This window comes from Dama dama, chromosome 9 (genome assembly GCF_033118175.1).
Source record: "Dama dama isolate Ldn47 chromosome 9, ASM3311817v1, whole genome shotgun sequence".
In the NCBI taxonomy this organism is placed as follows: Eukaryota; Metazoa; Chordata; class Mammalia; order Artiodactyla; family Cervidae; genus Dama; species Dama dama.
This window is the reverse complement of record NC_083689.1, coordinates 59,924,553-59,948,093: the sequence shown is the minus strand read 5'-3', so window position 1 is coordinate 59,948,093 and position 23,541 is coordinate 59,924,553. Positions and strand designations below refer to the sequence as shown.

The window sequence follows — 23,541 nt, the reverse complement described above, 5'->3', positions numbered from 1 at the left end:
GGCTGAGGTCCCTTGTAACTTAAAAATTTTAAAAGAGATGGAGGGTTGTCTATTTATCATATTTATCTGTTTTATTGTTTTATTACCGTTTCTCAGTTTCCAAGGGTTGTCTCTTGGCATCATCACTGCGGGTGGCGTCCCTGTCAGGGGAAGGAAGCGTAGACTGGAACCCAGCTGAGGTGCTTGTGGGGGATGGCTGCCCTGTTGCTGGTGTTGCAGGAGTGTGGAAACAGAGGGAGAAGTCTCTGATGAAAGCCCATTTCCAAGCTGGGGAAGCCGAGCCTCGGGGTTCTGAACCCCAGCATTCTGGGGCTCCCTTCTCCCCACGGCCCTTTCCCACCTAGTACTGCCCTTTGGTTTGGTCCTTCCAGGTCACAGTCTCTCCCTGGCTCCACATCATACACTTTAATCACAGTCTCAGAATGGGATAGTCCCTTTTACTGGAGCTCACTAAGCATTCTAAGAGCTATGACATCTGCTCTTTACCTTTCCTCCATCCCAAATAACTCTTAAAAAAAAAAAAGTTTCATTGAGGATTGATTTACATACCATAAAATTCACTCATTTTCAGTGTACAATTCAAGGTTTTCAGTACATTGTTACAGAGTTGTATAACCACCCCCACAATCCCAACTGAGCACATTTTTCTCACCCCAAAAAGATGCTTTGTGCTCATTTGCAGTCACTCCCATTTCCCACTCCTAGCTCCAGGGAACCACTGTTCTACTTTCCATCTCTATAGATTTGCCTTTTCTGGACATTTCATATAAGTGGACTCTCACAATACGTCATCTTTGTCTCTGGCTTCTTTCAACTGGCATAGTATTTGTTAGGTTCTGACATGTGGCAGCCTGTATTCCTTTATATTGCTAAGTACTAGTCTATTGTATGAATACAGCCATTTCTTTCTCCATTCACCAACCGGCAGACAGTTGAGTTGTTTCCAGTATTTTGGGGTGGGGGTGGTGGGTTGTTTTCAGTTTTCGTCCCAAATACTCTAAATATTTTTCCTGTACTTCTCCATCTGTCTCATCCAAATCATTTATCTCCAGGATCCCTTCTATCAAATAAGAAAGGGGGGCTTCCCTGGTGGCTCAGATGGTAAAGTATCTGCCTGCAATGCAGGAGACCTGGGTTTGATCCCTGGATCAGGAAGATCCCCTGGAGAAGGGAATGACTACCCACTCCAGTATTTTTGCCTGGAGAATCCCACAGACAGAGTAGCCTGCAGTCCAAGGAGTCGCAAAAAGTCAGACACAACTGAGTGACTAACACTTACACTTTCACATACTAGGCAAATTCCAAAAATAAACAAAAATAAGGAAACTTGGCAAATGTCCACCAGGCATGCAATTGAATACTGTATTAAAAAAAATTTTTTTTAAACAACATGCCATGAAGAAAGATCAAAATAACTTGAATGCATGATATAAATAAGAAAAATGCATAGGATGTAATTCTTCTTTTAGGTTTGTTTGCTAAGTTACACTTATCCTCTAAATGGAAATGATGTTAAAACAAAGAAAAAGCAGATATAAGCTACATACTGCTACATATTATATTTGTCTAATATCTAGATGCACAAGTGCTAATACATCAGAAGATAAACAGAGACTTGGATTGGGAGATGAGGATTGCCAAAGGAAAGAATTCCTTTTTGCTATAAGCACATAGTCTCATTTTGAGTTTTATATCTGATAATCAAGGAAGAAAACTCAAAATTTTCTGAAAACCAATTCTCAATTGGTTCAGGAAACAATGTATATGTTTATGTGTCTATATACATGCATGTAAGCATGTGTGTGTGTGTGTGCAGAGAAGGCATGAGCACAAATCTGAAAACTGTTGATAGCTGGAAAATCAGAATGATAATTCTTTGTACTACTTTTGCATTTTCCCCTATAAGTTTGCAATTATTTAAAAAAAAAAGTTAGAATCAAATTTCCATGCTGTTAAAGCCTTCTCGAACTCATTTAGCTTTTTGTTTTCTGTGTCTTCAGGAGCCTGACCATCCCAAGTTTATAAGCCATAATGTCAAGTAGTATTTGTTCTCTTGTCCTGAGCTCCTCTCTTCCATGTACATTGAATAGAACTAGCTCTGTTGTAGCCTGTAATTCACAAAACATTCACTTGTTCTAAGAAGTACTCAAGGTGTTTCTCTGCACACCCTGCCCCCAACCATTTGCCTTCCCATACAATGGTATGGGCCTCTTCACCCCCAAAAATGGTGCTATTGAGACTTCATATTTCACTGTCCACAGCACTAACTAGAGGTTACGGTGAGTTGCTGGGACAAGACGTTACCCCCATTAACTGTTTCATAGACACAACTACTTCCTAGAGGGAAAGGAAAACAGAAAAGATAATCAAGAACCACTGACAGCTTTCCTGATATTCAGTATGTTTTTATTGAGTGAATATTTGTTGAGTTCTGGGATTTCAGGGAGTTTTTTTGTTTGTTTTTAGGGAGATTTTAAATGTCATCCTTAATTTCCAGAGAAAAACTAGTGAAAGCAGAGTTAGAACCAGAACCTAGAGGTCAGATTCGGAGCTCAGCACACTTTCCACTATACGACACTAAGCATTTCTGACTCAACACAGAGTAGACCTCAAAATCCTTTCAATTCCACAAACTCTTCTCCATGAACAATTCTAGCTCCTCTGACCTCCTCCAGAGTATCTTTCCGCTGCCTATTATAAAATTTCAAGAGTGGTTCTAGAATCATTTTTTTCTTTTCTCAACTTTAAAATGTCATTTTCTTTAAAAATCTCTTAAATGCCTTCTGCAAATAAATTATTTTTCTTTTATTTCACTTGTCTCCGTAAATCCTTTAGGAATTCTAAAAGAAAATCTAATTCAACATTTGGTTGGTTTAATCACCATCACTTGTTTAAGTCTTCTTAGTATGTAAACTCATTCTAATGCACTGCTCTAAAATCACCTCTAAAAAATTCACAATAGACTAAACTTAGAGTAATCCATAATTAGACTTTTTAATAGGGCTTCTTACCAGCAGCTTTTTTTTTTTTTTTCCATTATCCAGTTCTGCGCATTTGATCTCAGCCAGCTGTTGATAAGGCTGAAGTGGTGGTGCTGTTTAGTCGCTAAGTCGTGTCCCACCGTGGACAATAGCCTCCAGGCTCCTCTGTTCATTGAAATTCTCCAGGCAAGAATACTGGAGCAAGTTGCCATTTCTTTCTCCAGAGGATCTTCCTGACTCAGGGATCGAACCCATGTCTCCTGCATTGGCAGACCGATTCTTTACCCGAAGTGGTAGTGAGGGTTGGGTAAAAGAGGAGGAAGCTCATTCCTGCAGCCGAAAGGGGAAGCACTAGTTCTTCCTAGGACAGTGTGGCCCCCCGACTCACATTGTAACATCCCTGGGAAACCTGATAGAAATGCAAGTTTGGGGGCCCCTACCCCAGACCTGCTGGATCAAGCCATGCAGGTGATTCTGACGTGCGTTCACGTTTAAAGAAGCGGGTTACTCATATGTGGTGTTGACTGTATTACAGATGGGGGTCTAGATTTAAAATCAGCTAGTTGAAAATAATTACCTTGACTGGCTCTAGTGACCCCCCAGGAACATAACCCACTTACATATATGTTCTCATTTATCATTGATGGGTCTATCGGGGAGTTTTTCACTCCGCTGGGCTGACAATGTTATTAGACTTGCTAATGAGCAGCAACCACGAGCTCCTGCTGCTTGTCACTCAATGCAGTCAAGGACTAGCACACACGGCAAAGAGCTTAGCAGCCAACCTTCTCCACAGTCTGCTCTCAGGGAATAAAGGGGAGGGCCCAGAGGTGTCATTGGACACTGATGATGACGTGTTGATTTCCTACACCAAAGAGCCAAAGCAGAAAGACAAAAAGAAGCTAACTTTTGCAAGTAGGCACTAGATGGAAGGGGGTGCGCTGACAGCTGCCTTGGCAGACTCCAACACCATGAACGTGTCCTCTGCTCACCTCCACTTTGCCGGCGGCTACCTGCCCTCAGACTCCAAGGACTGGAGGACCATAGTCCCAGCTCTCCTGGTGGCTGTCTGCCTGGTGGGTTTCGTGGGGAATCTGTGTGTCATTGGCATCCTCCTCCACAGTGCTTGGAAAGGAAAGCCATCCATGATCCACTCCCTGATTCTCAACCTCAGCCTGGCTGATCTCTCTCTCCTGCTGTTTTCTGCACCTGTCCGAGCCACAGCATACTCCAGAGGTGTTTGGGATCTAGGCTGGTTTGTCTGCAAGTCCTCTGACTGGTTCATCCACACGTGCATGGCAGCCAAGAGCCTGACGATCGTTGCAGTGGCCAAGGTATGCTTCATGTATGCATGTGACCCAGCCAAACCAGTGAGTATCCACAACTGCACCATCTGGTCCGTGCTGGTGGCCATTTGGGCTGTGGCGAGCCTGCTACCCCTGCCAGAATGGTTCTTCAGCACCACCAGGCATCACGCAGGTGTGGAAATGTGCCTCGTGGATGTGCCCGCTGTGGCACGAGCGTTCACGTCAACGTTCGGTAAGCTCTACCCGCTCCTGGCATTTTGCCTCCCGTTACTCTCTGCCAGCTTTTATTTCTGGAGAGCTTATGGCCAATGTCAGAAACGAGGAACTAAGACTCAAAATCTTAGAAACCAGATGCGCTCAAAGCAACTCACAGTGATGCTGCTGAGCATTGCCATCACCTCTGCTATCCTGTGGCTTCCTGAATGGATAGCCTGGCTGTGGATGTGGCATCTGAAGGCTGGAAGCCCGACCCCGCCACAAGGTTTTATAGCCCTGTCTGAAGTCCTCATGTTTTCCATCTCTTCAGCAAATCCTCTCATTTTTCTAGTGATGTCAGAGGAGTTCAAGCAAGGCTTGAAAGGCATATGGAAATGGATGGTAACCAGAAAACATCCACCTACTTCAGAGTCTCAGGAGACACCAGCTGGTAACTCCCAGGTCCTTCCTGACAGTGCTCCATCTCCAGAATCCCCACCATCCATGTCAAAGAAAGAGAAAACTGGCTCTCCTTCCTTCAGCAAAGAGAAAGCCAAGAAGGCAGAGATTCCCATCCTCCCTGATGTCGAGCAGTTTTGGCATGACAGAGACGCAGCCCCTTGTGTACAGGACAATGACCCTATCCCCTGGGAACACGAAGATCAAGAGACAGGAGACTGTGATAAATAGTTTCAAAGCAAAACAAATTGTAGTTACTGTACTTATTTATAATGCTGCTTATCAGTACCGTTGACTTTGCCATATGAAACATAGTAGAATTAATACCATTAGGAATTACAAAAATGCTTTGCAGTCTGCATTTGCAAAATGTACAATTTGGTAAGTAGGACATCATATTAGAATAACTATGTTATCATCTGGCTGTCAAAGATTTAACTGCTGTATTTAAGATGCTTCTGTCACAAGTGATTAGAAAGGCCAGCTCTTTTTTCACTTTTCTGCAGTGGCTGTTTCCCGGGGTAGTCTGTAGGGCCAGCTGTGTACTGGCTGGAGTAGAGCTCATCTGTCAGAGGCTCAGTCTCCTTCCTTTTAGTTTCTTCCTGAACCTGCTAACTTTACCCATCAAACCTTATTTCACATAACCAGAGCTCAAAATCTACTTCTAAGAGATCTAACATGTAAATTTTAATGTTATCTTCATTTGCTTTAGGAATGTTAATTTGCTTGATGAAAATTCATAATTTCCATGACTGAATGTTGCAGAATAAGGAATATCCTTATTCTGAGCTAATTTCAAAACATGGCTTATTTTACAGGCAAAGTCTAAGTAAATTCAGACTTTGCCTCATACAAAAATCTGCTTCATAATAAAAATAAATGAAAAAAAAAAGTCTGCTTCACTGATCTTTTTAAAGCACCTCAGTGAGTTTCCAGTTTCTAAGTCTGGGAATTTTAGCAGTTAACACTGAACTTAAGCAGTAAAATTAGTGTTTCCAAATATATTACCAGTATAATTTGAGTAACAAGCAATAACTGTTAAATGTATAGCATGATGAAACACACCCAATAAAACAATTGATATATGTCTTCCCCTATTAAATATAAAAAAAGATATTTGTCCATGATTTTTGGTTACTCTGTAATGGAATTCTGGGATATTTTCATTGAGGGGTTCTCTCTGGAGAAAACAAAACTGCATTTAGGCTAAGCAATAGAGGAAACATAAAAACATGCTGTGGATGGAATTTTTTAATGTATAGTCTGTGGCTTTGTTTATTCTTTATAAATGGTCATGATTTACTTTTTTAACACAGATGAGAGGGCTTTTTCCCTTGGTTCATAACACACTTCATTTTAAGGCTCACAAGAGCACATTAAACTACAATAAACACAGGTATCTAAAATACTGTCTTGTGAGGCAATGGTAATATAATGGGATTACCTTTAAAACTGTGATGAACTATCTGAATTAAAGACTTGTGATCATTATCTATATATAGTAAATGGAGGATGTAAGCTTTCACTATTTGACATTTCAACTTGTAAACAAATAAAAACATTATGTTTTGCTTCAGAAAGTTTTGGAGACTTAAAAGCTTTGTCTTGAATGCTGCTTTCAAAATTATCATTTAGCACACGGGGGCTTTACAGGAAGGTAAGACCTTAACACTGGCACAGGTATCAGAGAGCAAGGAATCATGTATTCTTAAAAAGTTTGCTGATAAGCACCAAATCAAAATGAAGATACTGAAAACACAATGTAACTACAATGACCCTGTCATTAAGAACCTAATGGGGGTGTGTGTGTGTGGTAAATTATGAGTTTAGGTATAACATACACACATTACTAATAAAGAGATAAACAAGGACTTACTGTATAGCACAGGGAATTATCCTTGTTATCTTGTAATAACCTATAGGGAAAAGAACCTGAAAAAGAATAGCTACGTATATATACAACTGAATCACTGTGTTGTAACCTGACACTAACCTGATACTCCAAATCAACTGTATTTCAATTAAAAAAAAAAAAAAATCCTAATATACAAAGTCTTGACTTGCCCCCTTAAAGAAATCTGCATAGAAAAGCTGGATTTATACCATATGTGAAAAGTTAATTCCAAGTATTTTACAGCAAAAGTAGGAAACTAAAATAGGTATCACCATTTTCTTCAGTTTTCTACAGTGAGAAACAGAGCGTATTGAGCAGACAAACAATATTATGTGGATTTCAGAGTAACAAAGCATTCTAGAAACTTTACCTTTGTAAGACAGTCGTAATTCTATAATAGTTGTTTCTTTTGTCACACATTTTCAGTTTCACTTCAGACTTCAAAGTCACTCAATGGATTTACGTAAAAATCCCATTAATTACCAATTTTATAGGTTAAAATTGTAGATAACCCATTCTGGGTTTCTACATACAGAAAGAAAGAGAAGTCGCTCAGTCATGTCCGACTCTTTGCGACCCCATTGACTGTAGCCCACTAGGCTCCTCCGTCCATGAATTTCCCAGGCAAGAGTACTGGAGTGGGTTGCCATTTCCTTCTCCTGGGGATCTTCCTGACCCAGGGATCAAACCCACATCTCCTGCATTGCAGATAGACTCTTTACCATCTGAGTCACTAGGGAAGCCAGCTCTACATATAGAGTCCACATAATTTCTGTGGCGCTTAATATATTTAAGCTAAGCACTATATCACAGAGATGTGACTGTGTTTTGGTATGTGTGTGATGTGTGTCTGGGTCTTTATGCATATAAAACATACCTATTGCCATCCCTTTTTAAGGTTTTGTTGCCATTGCAGAAGGTGCGAGATAACAGGGAAAATAAATTATCCTATTAACATATTTTTTCTTCAACATTTTATTTATGGTGGTGATTCAAACTAGAAATCTATGAAGGAATGAAATAGAGATCTTTCTAAACTGGAGAGGTAAAGCTAGACAGAGTAACTAGGAATCAAAGTTAAGTTTCATGGTATGATGCACTCAACACACTGAAAGAAATCCAAGAAGGCATTCATCAATATGTTAATATAGAAGATGAGAACAAGAAAACAGACAAACAAAAATCAGCATCTTCTTGCCATGAAGCAATAAGATATTGCTAAAAGACTGAGCACCAAAATGGTTCTTTACAAATTTCTTCTCTTTTATGGTACAAGTAATTTATTATATTCAAGCCTTTTAAAATGACGTGATACTCAAGATTCAAACCTTCTTTGCGCCAAATTACATTTGCTGCTGCTTTTAAGAACAGGTTTAAAAGAAGTATTTATACATTATATAACAATAATCATATACAATCCACATATATAAAAAGGGTTGGTTTATTGTAGTTCAAATACATAAACTGAACATTCAAACATCTTAAAATTAAAACTTTAGAAACAAAAAATTAACATTCAAATAGGAGTATAGTTTACAAGGAACATCCAAGAAAGGTAAATTTGTTGTCTAATCCAGAATATTGATAAAGATCACTTAATGGTGAATAAAATGTGTTTAACCAGCAGTCCTAGTCTGGCCAACATGTTAGTTATGACTGTGGCTCCATACCTGAGAAGAAATTACTAAATAGATCTTCTCTTAGGCTAAACAACACCTATAATTCAAAGGGGATAATCAAAGCACATAAGTGAACAAATGAAACTAAAGTATTCTTTAGAGACAAAGGTCAAAGTATGTCCATTATAATAATCTTAGCCTCTGGAAGATAAGAATTCAATTTTCAGTGTTTTTTTCTTTTACCCGCTTTAAAAAACAAAATCAAAACAAAACAAACCCTAACTTAGGTTTTTTTTTTTGGGAATCTGTGGTATTTGCATCTTGCAAGTTCAAACCACAAATGCTCTTACGTCTTGCATGTATTATAACACTGCTAGAAAGAACATCACCAAAAGTCACTGACTTCCACATCTCATAAAAGGATGATTTCTTAGCTTCAAGATTTTAGATTTACTAGAGACAGCCTATATTTGAGTATGTAAGTCAGTCATGCCATACAAAGAAAAGCATAAATATTTCCAAAGTGTTCTCTGTTCAGAAACTGTTCACGGATGCTTCTCCTTCTGCTCATCAGATGGTTCTGCAATAGTCTGACTAATGCACATACATGTAAAAACCTGAAAACTGGCTCATGCAAGCGTTTTGAATGAACAGACACCCTGTGGAAGAGTATTCCAAGTTATTTTGTTGATCGTCTTGTGGGCTCTGACGCTGTGGGAGGTGGGGGTGGACCCCGGCGATCCAGGTCATCCACATACGCCACAATCAGTTTACGCCTCTCCTCTGGCACACAGTCTAGTACTAGATACCGTTTGTCGTTCTGCAAAATTTTTTCTACGTCTTTCAGGTGCTGGTCAGATTCCTGGATTAGCTTTTTGGATCTGAAATAAGAAAAGAAGTCCAAGAATTACTTACTGCTGTTCATAGGTCTTTCAGAAATGAGCTGGAAATGTCCATCTAGTTCCTAATTGTGTTTCCATTTTTTTTTTTTTTTTTTTTTAAAGAAAAATTTCACTGCAGTGGTCACCTTTGTAAGTCGCCTCAGCAAAGACTCCAAGGAGTGAAAGGGCCTCAGAAGCTGAATTACCCTCCCACCCCTGCTGGTGGTCCCTCCAGATCAGGGCTGAGGGTGGGTGGGTAACCTTGCCCGTGCTGTACCTGTTCTGTGGATGAACAGAGGACTTCAGTCTGCGGGGCTGCCAATCCCAGCATCTTTCACAAGCTTTTTCACTTTCACATCTTTCACTAAATTAACTACAAAAATGTAGAAAGAAGTCTTACTTCACATCTAATTTAAAAGCCCAAGCTGATGCAAAACATTAAGGATCCTGACCAAAAAATCCAATGACAAAATCCTAAAAACCACACCCTCAGCACTATCTATCCTCCCGTGCATACCCTTCATTAAGATGTTTCAAATTTTTCTCTTAAAAGAAGAAAAGCTGGAGCATGAAACAAAAAATAGTTTCCTGCACACTGACTGCTAAGCAATATAAAACTGTTTTCCCGATGACAACTTGTTAGGGGGTGGGGAACTACTGGGTATGTTACAGCGAGATCTTGTTTTAAAGTGCTGATTTTATAGTTTTGAAGTTTTAATTTAAAAGTATCCAGCAAACTGCTTTCATCTGAGAAAAAATGCATTTGCTGAGTTTAAATAGGATGAGTTCAAGCTTTAGAATGAACACACTAAATATTTAGTCTTCAGAGGAGGCAAAGATAATTGACAGTGAAAGATTTTTTTTTTTTTAAAGTCTCTTCATGAAATACAACTTTTATATATTTGAAAATACTTCTGAAAAAGCAGTGAAGTAAAAACAAAAGAGTGTTTAAAAAACAGATGGGTGGGTAACACAAAATAAGAATTAACATCTGGGCCCTTTCTTAAAAAAAAAAACAAAAAACAAAAAACGGTAGATATGGGCTGTACTCAGCCTTTGAGAAAAGTTGGCTTCTTCTTAGTCCTAAAAATTAACAATGTCAACATGTGTGTGAATGCAAAGTATGCTTGGCCATCAGAGTAGGACTAGTAAAGACAATGATTGGCGATATGAAACATTTCACTGCACATACCTATATGTTATAAATTTGGTCTCTTTCAAAAGCGTCCTGAAGTCAGCTTTGGCTGTGATGTATTTGTCTCTGATGTATTCTTCAAACTCTCTTTGTTTTTTCTGTAAAAAGACAGTAAGATTAGGGGGGAAATTCCACTAATTCCAAAATTATCATCAATTATTTATTAAACTAATGACCAGTAAGTCACAACATAAAATAATTCAAAAGAAAAAAGCAGTAAGACACATTTCTGTTCATGCAACATTCATTAAAAGTAAAATCTGCAGCGTACATTTTAAAGGTAAAGAGCAAGAATAAGAAGCCATATATTAGTAGCAGCTAATATATGGTTTATGTTATAACCATATATTGGGGGCTTGCTATGTGCTGCACTGTGCTGAGGCTTTTATAAAATATCTCCTTTACCCTTCATCACAACTTCACGTGGTAGACACTCTAAGTTCAACTGAGCATTTAGCTCAGTAAGAGAGCTTAGTAAGGGACCAGCAAAGACGCACAGAAACTCCGAGCTTTAAAAAGACATTGTTAATTCTAAACAATTAGAAAAAGTTAAGAGACTGACTGCATGGATCTCTCAGCTATCCGTTTACCACTCTTTTCCAACCATGTATATTTTGTGGTTCATACATCTAAAATTTAATGGAGCAGGAGGGGGAAGAATATTAGATCATGGGCTTTTTAAACTCGAGACCTAGAAAAACCAACCAGGATGAGAATGATGGTAAGAAGAAAAATAAAGGCCAAGGGACAAAATGGATGGGAATAAGCTACACTTTCCTTGACGTCATTCACTAATAAAGAGCCCTGTGAGTTTTTTTCCTACACAGGAGTCAGAGTGCACCAGAAGAGGGCTTCTACAAGGTTCACACAGCTGAGGTTCCCCTACTCCAAAGTCTCTGGGACATTAAGAACTAGAGATCATGTTACGTTTTGCTGCTAGCGTGATTGTAAGGGTTAAGCACTTTTGGTAGCCTAGCACCAGCTGTCAGCCTGACTATATCTAGTGGGACCTGACTATACAATAAATAAAAACTACAGCTTCATTAAATCTCTTAAAAGATCCCAAAACACAGGTTTAAACCCAAGGATTAAAATTTTAAAGTTCCTCTTGTGTTGTCTTGCTAATATATCATACAAGAAAGAAAATATAAACTTAAAACTCAAGATTTATTTCTCATACATTTAAACATTATTCACTTAAAACCATCAACTTCATTTTAGTCAAGATACTAGTGTTGCTGATTAAGCACCCAATTAATATTTATAAACTGAAAGTAAATCTCAGACAAAATTATCTTACCCTGTCACTGGAGGAGAATTTAATGCACCGAGGATCTTCCTTAATGATTTTTTTTACTTCTTTCCATGTGGATGTTAAGGTAATCTTTGAAAGACAAGTGAATAAAAAAATAGAATTGACTTTTCTTGAGGGGTGATATTGCAGCACATGCATACATCATATCACACAATGATCTGCAATCTCTTGTTAGGCCCAAGTGTAATGGGATTAGTAACAGAGAGGAAGGCAGCTTTAATGCAATTTCTTTTTGTTGGCTTGCCACAAGTTATTTTCATGGCCATACTGTCAAGTCAAGGTGGCCTATGACAATTAACTGCAAACCCTGTATCTCCATGGGCAATATCATAACTGCTGAAGAAACCACCACCGAGAAGAGATCAAAGAGGAAAAACCTGCAGAGAGCACAAACTGTCAATCAAGGGACCAAGGCCCCAAACTGAAAACGTAGCAAAAGGAGGGACCTGTTAAATCTACCATCAGGGAGTATCAATGATTATACACAGGTAAGAATATCTGGAATTACTCAGGGAGTAGGTATGAGCTTGAAAACAGTAAAATGAAGTAAGTTCTAAATAGTAAGAGTATCATTTCACTTAAACAAAAAAATCAGAGAAAAGCCATAAAACCCATGAACTTCAGTAATGGCTCTAAAGACAATGACATTAAAAATCATATCAATATTTTACTTATAGGAATTATTAACAAAGATTCATCCAGATTAAAGCAGAGAAGTAGAGGACTCTTACTGCAGAAGTTTCATCCAAAAGTTGCCTAAAGTGCTCCCTCTTCTTTTTGGTAAGTGCTTCAATGTGTTCATTAAAAAGCTTCTCTTTCTCCTCTCTTTCCAACAAGGATCCAGATTCCCAGCGGTGATCTTTCCGTAGAGTTCTCCGAGTATCAGACCAGGACACATCTGAAGAACGTACCTAAAAACAGAGAATGCTATCTATCACCCGAGACAAGACTTATCTTTTTATATTTTGTCAATAAAAGACTCATTTATTTTGTTTAGGAACAATACACTTAATAAAAGAAGCTCCTGATGATTCCATCTTAGCCAACCAGTCACTGAAAATCTACTTCTTTAAAACCAGAAATCTCATCTCCCAGAGCACATCTAAGCTATACAGTATGGGCTGAGAGGTGAGAAGGATGAAGAGAACTTATCTCCCATAAACCACGGTCCCTAAGAACTTTCAGTACCTAGGTACTTTACTGAAGATCTTACCAACTTCTAGTAGTAGACATGGATATAAATAAGAGAGGAAATACACTGTCTTACAGAATAAGCAGCTCACCAGACCAAAAAAAAAGATTTTTTAAGGTCAAATTGGGACTTAACTATATCCTGGAAGTGACACTTGCACATACAAGCAGGAATGAACATCATTAAGAAGATAAGAGAAGAGACAACGTGATAGCTCTGGCTGGGTCAGCAACCAGCAGAAAGGCATGCTCCATGGATAGCAATGGCATTACAAGTTAAGTCACACTGCTGCCAACACAAAGAAATACAGGATGCTGAAAAGACAAAAAAAGTAATAAAGAAGAAAAATATAAAAACATTTATTTACCCAAAAAACAAGTACCTAAAAACATGTCAAGTGAACACTGAGCTTGGCACTGGGAATACAAAATAAAAAAGAACTGCCAGGAGTAGCGAGGACCTTCACCCTCTTCAGCAACAGGGAGAGCAACAAGAATCAGATGTGCCTTTTACAAAGATTTCTGTGATTGCAATAAAGAGGATGAATCTGGGGGAAGCAGAGGCAGGAAGAGAAAACAGGAAATAACTGTAACTGTGCAGGAAACAGAAAAAAGGTCACTGAAAACAGACCAGCAGAAGCAAGGGAAGAAATCAGAAGAAGCAACAGGAGTGATGAGAGGAGCCTTGTTAAAAGAAATAGTAGGAGAGACAGTGACAAGGAGGAAAAAGCAAGCAGAACAGCAGGGTGGCCTGAGGGCATTCACTGTAGAGACAAAAATCCCTTCATACCTGAACAACCTGGGTAATACAGGAGGATTTTTTTTTAAGTCCCATACAAGTGTAGGATGATTTAAGATGACTTCATCAAGGACAATTTTTTAAAAGCTCTGAGACTAAAAGATTATGAAATTTTACACACACAAAACATTAAACTTCTGAAAATATTAAATAACTAGGTTTTCCTATTCTATTGGTGTTAATACCAAGTACTCAATTTTAAAATACTTTATAGGTAACTTACTAAACTACAACTCTCAGAGTAAATTTAAAGAATATTGAAATGTCCACTAATGAGGTAATATAAAAGATTTCTAATAGTACTTTACAGAAAAAAGCAAAACAGTAATATATACCATATCAGACAGAAGAGCCTTGAAATTCTGGATAGCTTCTTCTCGTTTGTGCTGTTCTCTCTCTCGATCTATTTCTTTTGTTTGTTCTGAACGAGCCTTCTGAACCTCTCTTTCTCGTTCTCGAAGGCTTGCCTCAATGCGGGCTTGCCTTTCAAGCTCTTTTTCTTTTTCTGAGTCCAAGTTCTGTAAAAGTGAAATTACCAACTCCATTAACATATGACCCCACAGAATAACTAGTTTGCCAAATACAAGATTTCAAACCTAGTTTTTACCAAGAATATACCTAAATACTCGTTCCAAAATTAATTACTAAAGGTTCTATTAGGAATACCAACAAGAAAAATTCTAAACCCTGAAGAAGTAGCAAATACCTTTGTAATGCAATTAACGATTTTACTATTCCATGGTTACCATAAAAGTAAACACAATAGGTTACCTTGGCTATTTTTTCAATGTACTGTTTGAAAAGGTCTTCTCTCATGGATGAACTATCCACTGCTTTGTAACGTGGATCACTTTCTACTTTGTCTTTTACTTTGCTCCAGCGAGACTGACTGTCCAAGTGATGATTAGATAGTAGTTCAAAGAAATCCGATTTAATCTATATTTCAAAACAGGTGTAAGGTGGGAGGAAAACAATATGCCATGAGAAATTCTTCATAAAGATTTACAACTAGAACAAAGCTCACTGACCTTAAAGATAATAATTTGTTTAATGCATTTAAAGTGGAATTTAATTAAAAAAATTTTAAAAAAGTATCAGAATTGCTCTTTTATAAGAAAATAAAATTCAGGCTTATGAACAAACGGCAAAAATAGTTCAACATCAAGATGGTAAGAATATTTTTAAAAGTAGATTAATACAACTGTTAAAACTAATAGAGGAATTTGGAAACAGCTGCACCCAAACAGCAAGTCTTATCACAAATCTGAAACTTACTGTCAAAAGTGTAAAAACAAAAAATAAACTTTTATAATTTGCTTTAAAAAAGAGCAATGTTTTTACCTTTATATGTATAAGAAAACTATATAATTTCTATGGTCATAATTAGTCATTTCTAAAACAAACAAACAAAAAAACCTATATTCAGATTTCTTGCACTTTTTAGCCATTAAACATGTATGCCTTCACCAGAATATGTGTCAATGAAATTAATGTTCTAAACAAATGAAGTACCAAATTAGTAACATTACACTAAAGATATAATATCAATCCTTTAGTGTCAACATATGCAATACTTAAAAAGCCTCTTCCAAATTGTACTTTTTATTTTTTAATACGAGAAGAAGAGAATAAACAAGCATTTGCTTCTATGCACTTTGAGGATCCATTTTAAAATCCAGTCTCATTTAGGTTATTGTGTATTGTTACCAGCGAAGACATCTGAGGTAGCTAAACTCATTTCAGCAGAGGATTCTGACCATGTCAAGATCCTCTCTTCCCCGTAGGGATTAAATATGCTGTCTCCCCATCTGACCAAGGGAATGAGAAATTAGGAATGGAAACAGAATTTCCGTGGGGGCACAAAATACAATGAATCATTCCTTAGGTCTATTTCAACCCTCTCCTTCTCCCTGTAACTTCATTTCTCCTTAAAGAGGATTAAAAGGGAGGTGGATGTCCTTTTTGGAAAACACTTATAAGGTTGTAAGAAACAGAGCTTCTGTATTAGAGAACTTTCTAAAAGATAAGAACTATTCAGTGGATTTCTCCACTCACGGAACTGTACTCTTGACTTTGGATTAATAAGAAATAACTCATAAACTCAGTATTTTTATATAGCAATAAAGGAACTACTTGATGTAATAGCAATGTAACAATTTTTCTGTTCATTTATCTACTTTGTATCTGACACAATGAACATCAAATTTCCAGAAGGCAAAATTTATGTTAATAAAATAGCTAAGCTGCATCAATTAAGAATCTTTCTAACCTATAAAATGTCAATTATCATTAGCAACAATTCAAGACCCTATTGTCCCTATTTCCCTCTCTCTAAAAATGAAAGCATCTTACCAACTAAGTGTTTAGTTAAGGGAGAAATAGTCTCCTCAGTTAAATGTGTTGTAACAAAAATTGTTTAGCAGCTAATTTGAAAGAGAGGGAAGAGAGAAAAATGCCAACTTTACAAAAGGATTAACCCCATTATGTGCAACTTCAAATCTGCTGTTCCAAAAAATAAATTATTTGAAACACTAATAAAAATTGGTTAGAATAATAATAATAAAATTATTATCAAACAAACAAAAACTCAAGGGTAGCTACTTTGGTAAACAAAACGGTCCAGTAAAAGTTTTAGGGGCATTTTTTAAGTAAAACTACCCATGAAAGCTACATGAAAATGATGACTGCACTCTAGTTTGAAAAGTCCCAACTAAAGAGAAAGAATTTCACCAAAAGTCAATATCATTCATGATTCCAATGTATCAGTTTACTATTCAATCATACACAGTTAAAATGCAATTAAAAAATTTACTTCAGGACTTCGCTAGTGGTACAGTGGTAAGGAATCCTCCTACTAATGCAAGGAACATGGGTTCAATCACTGGCCTGGGGAGACTCCACATGACGTGGGGCAAGGAAGCCTGCAAGGAACAACTATCAATCCCATGTACCCTAGAGCCTTTGCTCTACAAGAGAAGCCACCACAACAAAAAGCCCACACGCCACAACTAGAGTAGCCCTCACTTGCTGAGAGAGCCCGTGTGCAGCAATGAAGATCCAGCACAGCCAAAAGTAAATAAATACTAAAAAAAATTTTTTTAATGTACTGCCAATACATGTCCTAAGAATATACAGTGACAGTCATGAAGAGATAAAACTTCATTAGCCAGATACTTCTCAAATTTGAATATAAAATATACATTTAAACCTCTATTTTCAAAATCTAGTAATTGACTTTGCATTCTTTAAATTGGCTAAGAAAAGTTTCACTTTAGTAATTTCCTGTTTTTCCCCCCATCAATGTAATAGTACAAGGCTAAACCTTTAGAGAATTCAAATTTTACAATCAAAAGAAAACAAAGCTGAATAATTAAGTTTATATAGATGCAGTGTCTATTCAATGTCTTATTTTAATTAACACATTCTGGACACAACTCTCATTACTTTATAAGAAAAGAACCCGCGCCCCTCCCAAAGTAATGTACCAGAGGCTAAAAGCACCACACAAGTGTAGTGAAGTGTTGCTTATTTGTGTCCGACTCTGTGCGAGCCCATGGCTGCAGCCTGCCAGGCTCCTCTGTTCATGGAATTCTCCAGGCAAGAATACTAGAGTGGCTAGTCATTCATTCCCTTCTCCAGGAAATCTTCCCAACCCAGGGATTGAACCCAAGTCTCCTGCACAGCAGGCAGATTCTTTATCATCTGAGCCACCAGGGAGATGCCAATTCTTTCCTCATCAGAGAATTACATTATCAGTAACTGAACAGCTGTCAGAACGAACTGACTGGCAGGTCACACAGCACAAAATTGTAAAGTCTATTCACTTGTTATAAAACAATACATAAAACAGCTACCGAAAAACATGTTTAGAAAAAGAACATCAGTTACAAATGCAAAAACATTCAATTTGTTTAAAACAATCATATGATATCAGTAAGTTCTTACTAAAAGTCAATCGTAGCAAACAATTCATTGACATGATTCTAATGCAACAGACAAAATGCTTATGTAAAACTCAATCTTCCTCTGAGAAGCACAATCATTTACTCCCAAAAAAGTTAACAGTGAAATGATTCTGGAAAAATCTACCATGAAGCATAATAAATCACATCATCAGGAAATTTCAGTTATTTTTGAGAAAAGTTATTTCACCTAATACTGTTGTTATTTTTCAATTAAAGAGGCTTCTTTTTAAGAAGAGTGGTGTTACTTCCGTAACAACATTTCTTAATAGAATTTGAAATATTTTAACTCTCTGGAATAAGAAGCAAATTTAAATGTCAAGAATAATAAAGCTTCAGAGGTTCTTTTTCTCCATTCAAAAGCACACAGGGTCACTGAGGAGAGCGGCTGCATGTTTTGATGGTTCACGCACCACTGGTGCCACCTCCCTACCAGTCTGCCTCCCCAGTGGTGTGCTCCTCTTCACTCATGACACCGCTATCAAATGACATTTGGAATTCATTAATCTTTAATAGCTGACCTTTAATTCTGATAAGCAATAATTCATATGTAAGATATGTTTACTAAAAGATTAGAAAGTCGCCAAAATGCTATCTTTTAGATGGCAAAAAATATAAAGAAGCTTTTTGAAAAATTTAAACGTTACTGCCTATGAAGAACCTTGAAATGTTAGCAGGCAAGCACCAGTGAACGGCCTAATAACCAGTTCTGGATTTAATGGACATCTTAGAATTAATAAAATATAAAGAAAATCTATGCAGCTTAGTGACACTACTAAATGCGCATTATGGAAGCAGTCACACACACATATAAACAACTGTAAAAGCTAGACAGTAAATATGGATCTTGTTACTGGGTTGGCCAAAAAGTCTGTTTGGGTTTGTCCATATATATGATGTTACAGAAAAACCAGATGAACCTTTCAGCCAACTTAATATTTAAGCCCATGAATGAGATTAAAAACAGCACCAGGTTAGTCCCTTATCATTCATACTCCCATCAATCACACCACTGGAACTAAACCTTCTTACCTTCTCACCTCTCGTCTTCGAATCTTCTTTCTCTTTCTTCCTTGCAGCTGCCACAAATTCATTAAACAAGGCTTCTCGATCTTTCATCTTTTCAATTGCTTTAAATCTTGAATCTTTAGCATGCTTGGCTGCAAATTCACTAAATGTAGCTCTGTAACAAAATGGCAAGTGTGCTAACTTTGGTAGAGCTATTTCTACTTGAAGAAAGGCACAGATGATATCATCTTCCCATTAAGAGTATGTGCCAACAAGACAATGAGCCCCAACATCTACCAACAGAAAGGAGTAAAAGGGCTAAAGACTAAAACTGTGGTTAGAGATCTGTATTACTATCAGCATGATGTTAGGAGGACAGACATCTAGAGCAAAAGATCTGTGTATTTCAAGAAACTTCAGAGTTCATTTAGTTCCACTCTAAGATGAGACTGACTAACTCTTCCTGAATTAGCTCTCCCTCCAAAAGCAACTATAAAACCAGACAAAATATATGAGGCAACTGATTTCAAGCACTGGACAACAGGTAGAGTAAAACTGAAGTAAGAAGCCCCATGGCCCTCTGCCTCAGGACAATTTCCCAAAATGCAAACAGCTAGAGTCCAAAAAGAGTACAGCGATCCCCATGAGCTAGAAGCAGCAAAGATCAGAGTTGGGGGTGCTAAAAAAAAATTGGCAGAGGAAGAAGCTATAGAAAGAAGGTACCCCAGAAAAATACCATTTAGAAATTCCCCATGAATAAGTAGACAGCCAATACCAAGCTATAAAACAGCAGAAAAACTATTCCCTGTACCAAACTGCTACAGGCTTAAGAGCAAAAAAAGAGACACTAGACACCGAGAAGCGCTGGAAAAGGAACAATAGGAGGACAACAAAATCCACAAAAGATCCACAGGGACACAAAGCTGGAAGTTTGACAAAAACAATTCCCACTTTCTGAGATCCACAGTAGCAGCATAAAATCAAACCTAAAATTAAAGTGATCATCCTGTAATTGAACTGCCTGCTCAAACAAGAATCCACACTCTTGAGAGGAAGGTAACAGTCTCTACCTATTATTCCACAATGTTCAATATTCAATTAAAAATCACAACACATACAAAGAAACATGTGATCCACGGCGGGGGGTGGGGGGGACCTTAAGCAATAGAAAGTAACCCAAAATACCCAGATGTTGTTTGAGGTATAGATAAATCTTTTAAACTACTATAATTATATTGGAAGAATTAAATAAAAATATGTTCAAAGAATTTAAACCATGATCTTAATGGATGAACAGTTAGGTAGCTTCAGTAGAGATATGGAAAATCAAGTCTATGAAGGACAATGAAGCTAAGTATTAAAGAAGTTTCTCCATGAATAAAAGAAGCATTTCTAAAGCTTTCATATAGTTAGATATATTTCAATATCTGAAGCTTTTCACCTTATTGTATATAGTAAGAATTCAAATACTCCCATGTTTAGCTTATTTTTAGAGGTGAAAAATAAAACTTACTTTTCCCTTGAAAAACCATCTATCTCAATACAAAAATAAAACACTTTATCTCATGTATTAAAGATTAAGTTCAATAAATCTATTTTCTTTCCATGATAAATTAGGTACCCTACTTTATAATTTTAAGAGAAAGTATTACTATGATTAAAGAACAAACTTCTTAAAAATGTAAAATCAATGAACAAGTGAGAATTCAATTATTTAATACATATTTCTATTATTTAAAACAGGTTTTAAAAAAAGGTAGCAATTTTTTTTTAATCAGAACAGACTAAAATTTTAGCATTAGATTCCATAGAGATGTTTTCATATGACTCATCTTTTAACTCCAAAAATGCTATTGCAAAGAATTTATCATAGTATCTTGCTACATACTTTATAACACACATGGTATAAAAGTTCTTTACTGAAAAGAGGTGGATAGATTTTGGTGATAATGGATGAGAAAGAGTATAATGACTTGAAGTTAACCATAGGAAGTACACCCGAAATTTCCAACAAAAAAGAAGTAAGACATAGAAGAAACAGTCACTAAGTTAGGTAATTCTTCCCAGTCATTCTTTCCTTTGGAATAAACTCCTGTGCTTTAGAGTTCTGTGCTTGTGGTCTTTTCCCAATTCAAAGAAAGTCTATGGATGGTATTTTCTCAACTTTAAGAAGTTTTTCCTCTTTGTTTCCTACTTACTAAAATGGGTCCTAATCTCTATGCCAGTGTCAAACGCATCAATTTAGCAACACAGCCCAATGCCCCAAGTGCTAAGACTTCCAGTTCTGTGCCTGATGGCTTTACTTTCTGATATAACCTGCAAAGGAAAAATTACTCAAACAATTTTATCTGCCCCAAAAGAATATTAGTAGGATACTGTGATACAGTAAGACTTAACTTTTCAAATCTACAACAGAGAAATCTCATTGGAGTCTCAATTATTCCCAGATCCATAAAGGGTTTTTATGGATATATTTTGCTGAATCATTTGGAAGTAACCTGTAGACATCATGAGATTCCATCAATAAATATTTCAGCATGCATCTCCTGAGAGTAAATCCTTTTTCTACCATAATTACAATACCCAAGAAAATTACTAATCTCTAATCTCATGTAATACCAATTCAAATACCTTCCAAAAAGTACTTTATAACAGAGTCACAACTACACAGACCCATGAATTTTTAATCTTTTGATTAAGAAAAACACCCAAGATCTCCTGGAGAGTCTGAAACTCTATTACCCTTAAACAGTACCATTAAACCCAGAGATTCCATGATTCTACCCCATAGTTTCAGAAATTCTCCATATTCTGGGATATTCATAGCAATTTAAAGTACTGGAATCTAGCAGAAATTCCACATTCACTCAGTGAAGTGACCTAATGTGTATAAATCTTACTTTCCTTTTTGTAAAATAGGTAGGATATGAGCACCTAAATCTTATTGGCTGTTTTGAAGACTGAATGTGGTAATACACACATACATATGCATGTTACTTTAACTGCATATATGTGAAAGTTCATATATCTAAAATATCCAATAATTGATGATATTATTATAATCCTAAGCATGTACATTTAAAATATCTCCTTTTCTTCAGCCATTACATATATTCAATATATATTAACAATCAACTGGAAGTGTCAAACAATCATCAACACATTTAGAAATTTTTAAAATGAAAGATCCTACATTACTTCAATTCAATCAAAATAATGTTCCTCCTCTGCAATTTATTAAGTGTAAATCTTTAAGAAGATAAGAGATTTGTAATCATTTACCAGTTTCAGAGAAAGAAATTTATTCTCAAAGAGAAGTTTTTAAAACAAGGTACCTTCCTGAAAACCAGTGCCTCAGGAACCAGTAACAGGAATCCTCCAAAGAAAATGTATTAAGAAAGAAGATTCTTGGAAAGCCAGACATCAATAATCAAACAAGAAGCTTTTCATGTCCCCAAATCCAAAAGATATATATATATTTCAACTGATCTAGGAGAAAATACATACATGCTTTGATATTTGACAGTAATAAACCATATACCTCGGATTAAATTTTGCTTCCTCCATCATTTTTTTGAAATCTTCCTTGGCTTGCATTATTTTGTTTTTCTTTTCCCTCCGTTCTTCCTCTGCCCTGGTCTTTACATACTGATCAAATACCTATTACAAAAAAACCACAAATTGATATCAGTCTTTCACATTGGTACTCTAAATACCAAACTAGAGAATCTATGAAAAAAAAAAAATGCTATGTCAACATCTGTCCCAAAACAGGAGAAGTATGTTAATTACAGGTAACTCAATTATATGCCAATGATCTATAGCAAATCTCAACTTTGAAGTAAGGACACAGTACAGCTATAACAAAGATTTTGAAAAAGCAGTTTAATCACTAGATCCTCCTTGCCAACTTTAATGTATCTGGGGCACTCTTGAAACTCAGTAATAAGGCAAGGAGTGATTTTAGAAAGCAAGGGTTAGCAAATCACAATCTGTTGGCTGAATCTGGCCTGAATGTCTGTTCCTATACAGCCCAAGAATAGTTCTGATATTTTTAAAGGTGGGGGAAAAATAGAAAACTTAATTACACATAAAATTAAATGAAATTCAAATTTCAGTGTCTGCTCATTCCTTTACATAAATCTACAGGTGTTCTCACATTACAACAGCAGAGTTACACAATCATGACAGAGACCACATAGCCCACAAAACCTAAAATATTTATCATCTAATCCTTTATGTTAAAATTATGTTGACCCTTCCTTTAAAAGGCAAAACCGTCTCTGGACTGGGAGAACATAAATTAGGAATAAGGCATACTAGATTGAGAAAACATACCGTGTTATCAAGACACAGTCCTTATCCAGGATCTCATCAGCCTAAAAATGACCTGCTCTAGAGGATCTCAATAAACCAGCTGAAATCGTCCCACAGCAGGGGAGTTTTCAACCTCAGCACTGACCAGACCGTGTTCAGAAGCATCCCTGGCTGCCAGATGCCAGCAGCACTCCCTCACTGGGGCAAACTACAATGTCCTCCAGTGTAAAAAAAACCCTGGTTGAGAACCACTGTTCTACAGTAAAGCCAACAATCGTTAAGAGCCCACCCAGATGCTAAGAGAGCCCAAAGAGCATTTTAGTACCTTGTTCTTAACCATTAGCAGTCAGGGTCTACAAAGACATCTAAGCAAACTCTCCAACATGAAAGTCCCCAAGTTGTGGTAGGGAAAGACAGA

General features: G+C 36.9%; 2 protein-coding genes across 15 annotated transcripts in view; one reads left to right on the top strand and one right to left on the bottom strand.

Moving 5' to 3' along the window:
- Window positions 1-3,911: 3,911 nt before the first annotated feature.
- Window positions 3,912-5,173, top strand: GPR151 (G protein-coupled receptor 151). Its single transcript, XM_061149440.1, has one exon. It carries the CDS (start codon window positions 3,953-3,955, stop codon window positions 5,171-5,173), a length of 1,221 nt encoding a protein of 406 aa, XP_061005423.1. The 5' UTR covers window positions 3,912-3,952.
- A 2,905-nt stretch (window positions 5,174-8,078) lies between these two features.
- The window catches only part of TCERG1 (transcription elongation regulator 1), a 52,416-nt gene continuing 36,953 nt past the window's right edge, over window positions 8,079-23,541 (bottom strand). For 13 of the 14 annotated variants that reach the window (XM_061151646.1, XM_061151647.1, XM_061151648.1 and 10 more), the window contains 8 exons: window positions 22,348-22,466; window positions 18,831-18,981; window positions 14,608-14,772; window positions 14,172-14,354; window positions 12,578-12,757; window positions 11,832-11,915; window positions 10,529-10,629; window positions 8,079-9,336 (listed from right to left, as the gene is read on the bottom strand). In XM_061151646.1, coding sequence (XP_061007629.1) covers window positions 9,135-9,336; window positions 10,529-10,629; window positions 11,832-11,915; window positions 12,578-12,757; window positions 14,172-14,354; window positions 14,608-14,772; window positions 18,831-18,981; window positions 22,348-22,466 — 1,185 coding nt within the window. In that variant the 3' untranslated portion in view covers window positions 8,079-9,134. Of the gene's footprint in view, window positions 9,337-9,613; window positions 9,710-10,528; window positions 10,630-11,831; window positions 11,916-12,577; window positions 12,758-14,171; window positions 14,355-14,607; window positions 14,773-18,830; window positions 18,982-22,347; window positions 22,467-23,541 lie in introns of all 14 variants that reach the window. The other variant, XR_009694194.1, reaches the window with a different exon arrangement.